Consider the following 11611-nt stretch of genomic DNA (forward strand, 5'->3'; position numbering starts at 1 on the left):
AAGCAACTGCCTCTGTGGCGCTGGCCTCAAAACATCAGACTCAGAGAGATGGGGTATCAATACGGCATCTGGGGGGAGCACTGCGTGTCCTAAGGAGCTGAATTCTGGGTGCACTCTTCACTTTGGGCTGGCAGTGGGGGAGGGGCAGAAGTGGCACGTGGGGAAGTGGGCCTCTGGGGGGACTGGCCACTCAAGTCCTGGACTAGAGCCCCGACGTTCCTTGGGCAGAGGGGTTGTGAAGCAAAGGTATCAGGGCTCATTCTTCACAAACACATTTATTTCTTTTCATTTTTAGTCCATATATCGACATGATAACTTGTAGACGATATTCACCGCTATTATACAATATTTACACCAGTGCCAGAGGGTCATAGATGGATAAGAAGCAGAAGCATGTGTAAGGCTGATTTTAGGAAAGGGCTGTTAACCAGCAGCTCTCGGCTCGGGGACGGTGCTTCTACTCCCATTTATCCATGTCCAGAGCATTCAGGCTCACTGTGGCTTGTCTGTGTACAGGGCAGAAGCTGTTACCTACCATCAGCGTGGGCTGTCTGTCGATGGTGTCCATGGCTATGATCTATCTCCCCCTCCTCCCCCACCACCCTCCTCTTCTCCCCATAGGTCAGAGTTCCCATCATAGAGCCCCAGGAACCTCTTCGTCAGTCTTAGGCCATGGGCAAGGAAGAAAAAAGTGGGGGTGGGGATAGGGAGGGCTTCTTAAGTTCACTTGACCCAATTTCTAGACAGGCTGAGACCCAGAGCAACACCAAGGCCTGGAAAGGCCTTGTTTTCGAAGCTGCAGGGAGGCCTTTTAGCACCTTATTTTACAAAGTCCTTCTCAGTTGCCTGGTTTTGTCAGGGTGCTGCTCCTGGGTTCTTGAGGGCTCCGTGCCTGGGTTTTCTGGACGCTTGCTGTCAAAAGGCCAGCAGGGCTAAGGTCAGGAGACTCTCAGAACCAGGTCAACTACAGGGGAAGGAAGTCTCTAGCCATGGCAGCTCTGGAAGCCCAGCCACTGAGTCCTACTGGAAGGAAGGAAGACCCATGTTTCAGAACTGAGATAATAAGACAAAACAGTTTGGGCTCACAGGTGGGAGGTTCTTGCTTGCACGGTATTTCTACAAAGTGAGCGGCAAATATTCCCTCTTCTGGCAGCAAGCAAGTTAGCATTCAAATGCTCTAGGAGACAGATGCCCAGAGCGGCTACATGGTCAAGCAGTCCTGTCGGCCAAACGTCGCTTAGTGTGCGACTCGGAAGGCGACGGGACCAGAGGAGCACAAAGCTATGGGTCCGGTTATTGGTCGAGTGGGAGCCAGCGGCGTGCTGTGGAGGGGGGGGGGGCAGGGAGGACCTGTGGGACCCTGGACAAGTCACAACCTTCCAGTGCCCCAGGCAACTCTCAAAGACGTGAAGATGCAGTGAATGGTGGATCTGCATCATCGGAGGGAATTCTAGATTTGGGAGTCGCAAGCACAGATGAAATCCTAGATCCAGACTCCCGCGTCCTCCTCCTCCCACCAAAAAAAAGGGGAGCAACACGTGGAAAACGTGGCCAGGGTCACTCAGTCTCTTGGCAAGAGGGCGCTCCCTCATCCAGACCAGCCAGATTGGCTCCAGCAGCACAGACATGGCCTCAACACGATTAGATAAAAGGATGTAGCGCTCGGCAGAGCGGCAGCGAGCGCACTGTGGACACAGCAGCATTACTTGATAACATAATCGGGCAACGGGTGCTGGGGATGATTGCATTGGTGGTTCCCAGTCAGTGGCCTCAGCCATTCCCTGGAAAAGCCCCTTGCTCTGGCCCTGAGGTTTTGCCCTCCGGCCTTCTGAGGAGGGCCACGAAGAAAGCAAACATGTGGGGTGTATGCAGGCAGGCACATCTACAGCGATCCATCTTGAGGACCTCTACCGGGCAACCAAGGGCTGCGTCTCACATTTCTGAAGGAGAAAAATGAGAGAGTGGGTTCAGCCTCTGGAATCCGGAATCAGCTGAGTCTGAAACCCAAGTCATCTTTGGTGCGATGCCACAGGGGAACCTTCTGCTGAATGCAAAGGCAAGGAAACCCTTCAAGGAAACCCACGGGCTCATGCCTGGAAGGCTGGTGTTTGTGAGGTGGGGAAATGGCTGAACCAGGATGCCCCCAAGGTGCCGAGTGTCTGGGTTCCACATCCCCTCCCACCAGAGGAATGATCCTTAAGGAATATGTAGTCTCAGAACCAACTTTTATTTAAGAGTAGGAAAGGCCCTGACTGCAGGCTGCTGGCTCTTCTCCTCCAGCTGAATGGGGGATCAGCCGCAAGAGAGACTGGGGAAGGCCCAAGACCCACCATGAGGTACACCACATAGGAAACCTCCAGCTGTAGCCGCTAGGCCTTAGGCCTTCATGGTCTGTCTTTAGAAGGGGGCTGGGAGGCAGGGTTCCTCTTTGGGCTCTAACCTCTTGGCCACAGGCTTCATGCCTTTATCCTGCTTTGCCTCTGAGCTTCCTGAACAGAGTGACATGGTTAGGCCTGCACTTTAGGGAAATTCCTTTGGTGGCTATATAGAAGATGGATTAGAGCAGGGAGAGGCTGGATGGAGGAAGGAAGTTGAGGCAATGGTCCAGGGCCAAGTGACAGGTGGTTGTGGTGTGAATGGAGAGATGTGGACAGAAGGCTGTTAGACTGAAATGACTTTGGTTCAGGACTCTACATTTATACCAAAATCCTCTTTCCAAGTCACTGGCAAATCAGCCAAGGGCTAGAGCCATCCCATGTTCAAGCTGCCATTTTTCTCAAATTGCAAGGAGAACGTTGGCGAATGGACTCACCCTCCAGCTCTTTGTCGAGGTCAGCAATGTAATCCTCCAGGTCCTTTGTGTCTCCAAGCTTAGCTACCCAAACGAGAACAATCAGACTGAGCACTAGCTCCCAGACCATGATTCACGCTAAAGGGCTCCAAAAGCCGTCTAAAAGGACGTGGTCTTGGAGATTTCTGCCCAGGGCTATAACTTGTAGGAGAGAAGGTGTCTTGGGACTTGTCTTGATGATCAGAAATGCCCCCAAGAGCCCTCAGACCCAAGGCCTCTCTCCAAAGGGAGCTCTGCTTCTCACCCCCTCAATATCTACCAGGTTGGAGCCATTCCTCCCCAACACCTAGGAGTCCCTGAGTGCCTAGTCAGGGCCTTCCCGGACAGGGCCTGACTGACCCAAGCCCTTCTTGCCTCTCGCAGCTCCTTCTCTGGTCCCCTGCTAGACCCCTTGAGTTCCAGGGGGCCTCCCATGAGGGGTGCCCACCATGTCTGCACTTAGTACTTGAGGTGAAAGAACGGATCAGCTCTGCATGCAGGCTTGCTGCTTCCCCTCCTGAGGCCCCCACCTTTGGGAGCTGGTGTTCAGGGTCTCCCCGGCCCCTCCTCTGGGCCACAACCAATCACTCAGAGCCCACTGTCCTACTTTCCTCCTAAATCGATTACCTTGCACATACTCTCCCCACCCCCACTACCCCTATCTGTCACTTTCCCACCTCTGACAATGAGCACCTACTCTGTGATTCTTACCTTTGGGAACAGAAGAAGTTGCTGGCATGTGAATGTTTTCCTCACTGGTGTTTAAGCTGCTCCCTGGAGATGGGCTGGTACCTGCAGGGAGAGTCTGGTCAGTCATGACCCTTCCCAGTGAAACAGGGGCCCATGGCAGGCTGGAGGCAGGGAGGAACAGGTGGGTCCCGAAGCAGCACCATCCCTGTCCCAGGTGGGCTGCCCCTTTCAGGGGGTGGGTGCTGAGTCAGGAGTGCCTTTGAGCTCCATCGAAGAGGACAGCCCCAGCGGTACCCTCCAGTGCTTCGCAATCTATCCTGGGCCTAAGACGGCGGGCCAGGCCACGACCCCCCAGAAAGGTCCAGGACTTACTCTCAGCCTCATCGATCCCACTGTCATAGACGCCGAGGCCGAGGCCACTCTTCTGCTTGAGCTCCTCCAGATGTTCCTCATACTGACAGCTGCTGCCGTTATCGAAGTCTCTGATCACTTCGTCTAGCTCTCTGAGGAGGCAGTGCAGCTCGTCATCTCCCAGCCCTGAGACAGCAGAGAGGCCAAGGACAACGGTCAGCCTGCAAGGCCAGCCCCGGGCCACGCGCTGCTTCCAGGGGCAGCAGGACTTGGCCGGGTCTAGAAAGGCCATTTGTTTGGCCTGTGTGCTTGGAGCCGTCCGGCTCCCTACCTTTCTCTTTCCCAAACCTCATATTCCAGTTGGGGCCTGCATGGGAATTGATGAAGCACTGCTGAGTGCCTGCTGTGTACCAGGCACTGGGGAGCCAGCAGCCAAAGTCAAACAGTCCCTGCCCTCGGGGAGCTTCCATTCTAGACCTAGTTAGAGGAGTGGCCAGGTGCTGGGGTGCTTGGCCTGGAGTCAGGAAGACAGGAATTCAGATCTTCCCTCAGTTACTTAACTAGCTGTGTAACGCTTAATGTCTCAACCCTGAGGCCTCAGAAATGGGGATGATAATAGTACCTGCCTGTCAGGGTTGTTGTGAGGATGACTGGGAGGCCATCTCTGGAACTTTCCGAACCTTAGGGCACCATATAAATGTGAGCTTTTAGTATTATTATTCCGGAAGGGAGGGGGAGATAACATGTGCACAAAGGCCTGGGAGGGAAGGCTGATCACTACCAGTTGGGGGGGGGGGGGGGGGGGGGGGGGAGCAGATCAGGCTTTCCAGAAAAGGTGGGACCTGAGCTAGGCCTTCGCTAGAGGAAGGAGTCTTCATAGAAACATCAGCATTTGGGGTGAGAGGGAGGTTCTCTCTCTCTCTCTCTCTCTCTTTACCATCTGCAGCGATGGAGGCAGAGAAGGCAGCAGGGCGTAAGCTGTCTTTAAACATTAAATTAGCTGTATGGGATCCCCATCTAACAACCCCTGGGGCCATAATGCAGTACTACTGTGAGGACAGAATCAGCTCAATCTGGAACAAACCCAAAGACAGGCCGATCGGGTAAAGAGAGCAAGGGCTAACGGATGGGTAGCCTACGGTAGCAATTGAGGGGGGCAGCCACGGCTATCCTGGCCACATAATGGCCCCTTCCTCCTGCCTCCACTGGGTGCCCCCCCCCCACCGCCCACCCCCAGGGACATTTATGGGTGGCCACAGCTGAGAGTCACTCAGGATGAGGAGCAGGCTTAGGTGCATCGTTGAGGGAACTTCCATATTAATAAGATTAGGGACCCATTGGACCACAGGGGCAGACTGTATTCAAAAATGAACGCTGACCAGGAAGATAACCAACCTAATTTGCTAATGATCACTTACATTTCAATTAATTTTGGTCTAGAAGGCATCAATAATTTTTCAGTTCCTATCTCTCTGCCCTCCCCTGTGAAGTTTCCTTAGCCATTCATTTCCCACAGGCGCCTCGTACATGGTGATACTTAGCATGCGCTCGATTTTCTTGTGTCCAATTGGTTTTGGGGGTTTTTTTGTGTACTTCACACCTGTAACTCTTAAATACACTACAGGATTCCTTTAGATCTGGGGCTTTATCATAACCTGGGGTCTGTAAACTTCTGTTTTTAATATTTGCAATAACTACTTCAGTAGACTTGGTTTCCTTAGTAATTCTCCCTATTGCTTTTTATGCATTTCCCAACCTGATTGTGAGCAGGGGTCTGTTGGCTTCCTGGCCTGCCCGAGAGGTCCAGGTGACAAGCAAGGTAAAAAAGCCCTGCTCTCCATCTGTGGCCCAGTGGGTCTTTCTAGAATCCCCCTGGCCCAAGGTGATCCCTCCTTTCACTGCACTCTTGGGCGGACTAGCTCCTCTGTTCACAAAAGGGCATGGAAGTGATGGGAGCCCCATGAGAAAGGGTAATCCTATGGTAATGAAGCTGCACGGGCCTCTGGGACCAACAGAGTGAAAGACCTCCTGTGCCCTTCTCTCTGGATGGCCTCCTGTTGCTGGCTTGAGTCTCCCATCCCACAGGGTTCTGCCTTTTGTGTGTTCACTTCCCTTGTGGCTTTCTCAGTGTGGCGCATTGAACAGAGATGAGCACAGTGGGTGGGCCCTGCAGGAAGGCGCCAAGCTCCCTAGGCCAAACCAAACTCAAGGAAACCATCCCTTCACACCTGCCTGTTTGTCAGGGCCCCAGGAAGTCTGCTTTGGCTATTCTGGACTCACCCCTAGTGATGGGCTTCGAACTCCTGGAGTCCCACCTCCACCCCCCAGAGGAGGACCTCAAGTGTCTGGGCCTCCAGCCCAGGGCTCTCCTTCTCTCCCTCCAGGCTGCCCCCTTTACCAGCTGGTTAAGTTTAGAAGTGCCAGGACTCACGGGAATTTATTATGCTTAGCTCTAGAACTGGAAGGGACCCTAGACAAGACCCAAAGAGATAAGTGACTTATCCAAGGTCACAAAACTGGTAAGCAGCAGAGCAGAATTTGAAGCCCAGACTTCAGATCCTACAGTTTTCCTACTTCATCAGGCTTCATACAACATCTCTTCCCCCCCCCCCCCAGGGCTTATGCATAGAGAATGTCCTCATGAATGCTCCCTCACCATCACAAGGTAAAGAAGCTGCAGGAGGGAGGGGGATGTGGGTTGGGAGGGGGAAGACCACAGATTTCTCCACTCCGGGTTTTTCTCCAGAATCCACCCATTAAGACCCATTAAGACTTCAGAAATGGTCATTTGAAAAGTCTTGAACAGAAGAAGGAAGGTCAAGGAAGATGGCCACGTGAAAGAGCTGGGAATGCCTCACCACACTGGTCCACTCTTGGCAAGGCCGGCCAAGGTGAGGCAAAGGCAGGGGCAGAGTTGGGCAGAGGCAGGGGCAGAGGCAGGGGCAGGGGCAGGGTTGGGCAGAGGCAGGGGCAGGGGCAGGGGCAGAGTTGGGCAGAGGCGGGGGCAGAGGCAGGGGCAGGGTTGGGCAGAGGCAGCGGCTGAGGCAGACGCAGAGGCAGGGGCAGGGGCAGAGGCAGGGGCAGACTTGGGCAGAGGCAGGGGCAGGGGCCAAGTTTGCCTAAACCCTCCCCAAGCTGCTGCTAAGGACTCCACCTGCTCGTGCCTCATTCGGATTGGCCTTAAAACTCCCCCAGAGATCCCCCCTCAAAAAAGCACCACGCTTTTAGCGAGGTACACAGCAGGTGGCTGTTCGCTTTCCTGTAGATGACTGCTCCTTAGGCTGAGCGATCCCCTCTGGCCTGGCTCCTCTGGGGACTGTGGGCAATGAGTATATGGGGGGGAGGGAAGTGTTGAAAAAGCCATCCCTGCAGAGAGAAGGGACTGGCCCAAGGTCACACATGTGCTTAATGGCAGAGCTAGGATTTTAAGCCAGGTTTCCTGATTCTCAGTCAAAAACCAGAGCTCTCCTGAATCAGGGTGCTTATCCATCCCTGCTGCTTTACGTGCCCCACCCCTAACACCACCACTAAGGCCAGACTTCAAAGAGAAAATGAGTCACTAAAGGGCAGCTTGAGAAATGTGTATGGAAGGAAGGGAAGGAAGAAGCATTTATTAAGTACCTACTACATGCCAGGCGTGGTGCTGAGCCTTTTACAAATATCTCATTTGATTCTCACAGCAACCCTGGGAGATGGGTGCTATTACTAATCCCTGCTCTACAGTAGAGGAAACTGAGGCAGACAGAGGTGAAGTGACTTGCACAGGCTTACACAGCTCATAAGTTTCTGAGGCTGGATTTGAACTCAGGTTTTCCTTCCTCCTAGGGCAGCTAGGTGGATAGAGCACAGGGCCTGGAGTCCAGAGACCCATCTTCCTGAGTTTAAATCTGACCTCAGATACTTTCTAGCTGGGTGACTCTGGGCAAGCCACTTAATCTTGTTTGCCTCAGTTTCTTCTTCTGTAAAATGAGTTGGAGAAGGAAATGGCAAACCACTCCCGTGTCTTTGTCAAGGAAACCCCACATGGGATCACAAAGAGTCAGACACAGCTGAACACCACATTTCCTCTGTCCACTGTGCCAGCAGCTGCCTTGTGGGCTAGCCGCTCTTAGAGGTCATCCAGTCCAACCCCCCAAGGCCCAGAGGGGTTCCTTCAGTTGGAGGTAAGATCCCCATGAAGGCTGCCTTGACTCCCAAGTCTAGTGCTCTATCTGCTAGGCCACCCTGCCTTAGCGATGCTTGTGTCTGACCCTCTCCCCTCCCCACTCTTTAAATCCCAGCTCCCAGAGCTGCTTTTCTTTCAGCTACCTGCTTCCCTCCTCCATCCAACTACTGACCTCCCTGGCTCCCTTTAAGTCCCAACTAAAATCTGACCTCAGGGCCTTACCTCCTGTTCATCCTGTATCTGGCTGCTTGCCATCTTCCCCACCCACTGTGAGTTCTTAGAGGGCAGGGACTGTCTTTGCTTCTTTTTATATTAAGCACACAACAGGTACTTAATACATGTTTGCTGACCGTCTGATCTCTCCCCTAAGCCCCAGCCCTCACCTCCAAAGGTCTGGGCGACATCTCGCCAACCTGGAAGCTCCCCCAGCATCTCAAACTCAACTTGCTCCAAATGAATCCATCACCACCCACTGACTCCCCCCTTTCTGGCCCGAGCTCCAGCTCAGTGGACCCCCATTTTCCCAGGCACTAAGCTGGCAAGTCAACTTTGATCTGTCCCCGTTAGCCTGGAAGTTGTGCAATCTCGTCCGCTTTTCCTTCCTCATGTCTCTTGCACGGTCCCATGATGGCCTGAGTCAGTCCAGGGTACTGTGAGCTCAGTAAGGTCCCAGCCTAGCTCATCCCACTCGGAACCATCCCACCTCCGTAGCTGGGAACCGTCCCACCTCCGTAGCTGGCAACCGTCCCACCTCCATAGCTGGGAACCGTCCCACCTCCAGTCCTTTCTTCCAGATGAACCTTCCTTCCAAACCACTTTCATCATGGCAGCCTCTGCTTTCAGAAACCCTCCACTGGCTTAGATTCCTTTTGGTGGGCACCTATTCCCAAGTCCTCAGTCTGCCTTGTCTGCTATGGCCCCACCCTACATGTAGCCAGCCTTATCTCCCACCCCTCCTCCGCAGGCCTCCTCCCTGCCCACACCACATTCCTTGGGGCCTTGGTTCCAAGCGGCAGTCCTTCCTCAGCTCCTTCCTACCCTCCCTTCACGGTCCAGCCTCACCAGGTCTTGTCTCACTCCTCTCACCTTCGTAGAGGACCTGGCATCTGGGTCCTGGCCCCAGGTTTTCCCTCACTCCTACCCCCCCACTCTGACCTCAGGGGGTGTCTAGTCCATTTTAGAGATGAGGAAACTGAGGCCAGGCAAGGTCAAGAAGAGGGATGGGAAGCCAGGTTTCCTGCCTCTAGAGCCTGTGCTCAATGAGAACCTGAACTGCTCTTTTTCGAGTGCCTGATAGCCACTCACACAGCGGAAAGACAGGAGATCTAGGGCCCTAAAGCTCGGAAAAAATGTGAAAATGGGAGCAGAGGAAGTGGTGGGATTTGGTGACAGGCTCATGAGGCAGCAGAAGCAGGGAGTGGGAGTCATGGACGTGGGGGTACAGTAAGGAGCTCGGGTGCGTAACAGCCCATGGGCCGGGCCCAGGACCCGGGCGGGGATCCTGGACCTCTCTTCCTTTCTGGGCCTCATTCTCGTCCTCTGTAAAGCAAGGGGACTATACCAGATGGCCCTTATGGGCCCTTCCACCTTCACAGCTAGGAGCCTCTCTCCAAATCACTCGAGTTTCTTCCTGTCCCGATACCCCATGAAATCCGTCTCCCAGCTTGGCTCAGGCTCAACAGCCCCCAAATAAATAACTCCAGGTCCTAGTGCCAAGGCTAACCTACCACCTCAGGGCAAAAGACTGCCAAGAAAGCAGCTGCTTCATCTGATGAAGGCCCCTCTCCCTTCCCAGGAGGAGTGGCTCTTAAACAAGCAAAGGGGAAGAGAATGGGGAAAACAAGCATTTATTAAGTACCTACTATGTGACAAGTATTATCTCACTTGAGCTTCACAACACTCCTGGGAGGTATGATCCCCATTTTACAGATGGGGAAACTGAGGCAGACAGCCGCTTAGGTGACTGGCCCAGGGTCACACAAGCTTGTAAGTGTCTGAAGCTGGATTCAAACTCAGGTCTATCCTGCCTCCAGGCCCAGCACTATCCACTGAGCCACCTAGCTGCCTCCAGGTACAAAGGAACAAGGGAACAAATACAAACCTGTCCTCCAATATACCAAAAGCAACCAAAAGGCTAAGGTGTCGGAAACAACAAAGCGAGGCTGTGTGGGTCCAGAAGACTCAGTGTGGCTTTTGCTTCATTTGTAAGCACAGACGACCAATGTGTCCCGACAGTATTTTGAAAACCGGGCCTAGGAAGAGAACCTGGAGCTCCTGCCCAGGGGGTGGAATGCAGCCTGGGAGACTGTGCCCTACACCTGGGCATCTGACATGCTGGGAAGGAGAGCCGGCAGGGCCCAGTGACCCAGGGAGCCTTCCCAGGTCCCTCGGGCTCCCGATCACTCACCGCATCTTCCCTCTCTGTGATCTGGCACTGCTAACCTCCATGCCTAGCGTGCTCTCTCCTCACCTCTGCCTCTCTCAGAATCCCTCTCAGACGAACTGGCCGATAGGGAGCCTCGTTCCATCCAAAGTAAGTAACAGGTGCTTAATAAAAGCTCCTCGATTGCATGATCCCTAGATATATGGAGCTGAAGGGCCCTTCACCTAGCACCTAGCACAGCCTGCTAACTGACAGATGAGGACTCTCAGGTCCAGAGGGGGCCTGACTTGGCCACCAGTGCCGGGATAGGCACCCAGACCTTCTGACTCCACGGTCAGCAGGCTTTTCACTGAATCTTTCCGTCTGCTACTGGTGGAAAGGGCACTGGGTTTGGGCTCAGAGGACCCGGGTTCAAATCTATGCTGTCTTACTTGCAAATTGTCTCACCTTCCCCTCAGTCTCCTCCTCTATAAAATGGGCGGGTTGTACTCCGTGATCTCTAAAGATCCTTCCAACTCAAACATTCGACGTTGCTGTGATACTACAAAATGAGCTTGGGAAACCGAAGGTTCCCTCCCCTCTCTCTTTCCTCTTTCCACTCCTAGGCTCTCACCTACCCCTAGAGGCTCGGCTTAAGCGGGCTCCTGAAAATGGCGCAACCTTTTCTTAGATGCCTTTGTCAGGAGGTGACTTGGATTAAGGTGGGGGCATGGTTGAGCTTTGGGGGGGAGAGCCCCTCCCAGCCTGGGCGCTAGTGATCTCATGCCCTTCCCCGCGGAGGAAACTGCGGCCACCCGGGCAGAAGGAGCCAGGAGCCGGCAGTTGTCCTCCAAATGCCACCCGCTCCCCAAAAGGCAGCGGCCCTGGGGGCTGCGCTGCCCCCACGCCTCACCAACCTCTCGGGTCCACGCCTTGCGAAGCCATGGGGATGGAGGTGCGGCCCGAGACTGCAGGACACGCGCTCGCTCGGCCCGGCCTTCGGAAATCGATCGCTGGGGTTTCCGAGCGGGCGCCACAAATTAAAGCCCGAGGCCACGCCCCCGCTTCCCAAGAGCCAATCAGACGGCGACTCGGGGAATGCTCTCCTGCCGTTCTCGCGCGCCCTAGCAGCCTGACCCGAGCAGCGCACCATTCCTCCTCCCCTCCCCTCCCCCTCCCCTCCCCCTCCCGGTCGCGGGCGTGGGGGCGGGGC

At 54.4% G+C, this 11611-nt stretch overlaps 1 protein-coding gene across 1 annotated transcript; it reads right to left on the reverse strand.

The window, feature by feature from the left end:
- Positions 1-256: 256 nt before the first annotated feature.
- LOC114053702 (regulator of cell cycle RGCC-like) lies at positions 257-11399 on the reverse strand. The gene is made up of 5 exons (XM_027876825.1): positions 11316-11399; positions 3893-4057; positions 3542-3622; positions 2813-2875; positions 257-1940 (listed from the first exon to the last, which is right to left on the reverse strand). The coding sequence occupies exons 1-5, from the start codon at positions 11341-11343 to the stop codon at positions 1933-1935; spliced, it is 345 nt and encodes a 114-aa protein (XP_027732626.1). The 5' UTR covers positions 11344-11399; the 3' UTR covers positions 257-1932.
- Between the last annotated feature and the right edge of the window lie 212 nt (positions 11400-11611).

This window comes from Vombatus ursinus, unplaced genomic scaffold, assembly GCF_900497805.2.
Source record: "Vombatus ursinus unplaced genomic scaffold, bare-nosed wombat genome assembly UNPS02004179.1, whole genome shotgun sequence".
In the NCBI taxonomy this organism is placed as follows: domain Eukaryota; kingdom Metazoa; phylum Chordata; class Mammalia; order Diprotodontia; family Vombatidae; genus Vombatus; species Vombatus ursinus.

Coding starts and splice junctions, on each gene's coding strand:
- LOC114053702 (XM_027876825.1), bottom strand. CDS start 11,343: ATGGCTTCGCAAGGCGTGGACCCGAGAG. Junction 4,058..11,315: donor GCAAGGCGTGGACCCGAGAG/GTTGGTGAGGCG, acceptor CTGCTGTCTCAG/GGCTGGGAGATGACGAGCTG. Junction 3,623..3,892: donor TGGGATCGATGAGGCTGAGA/GTAAGTCCTGGA, acceptor CTCTCCCTGCAG/GTACCAGCCCATCTCCAGGG.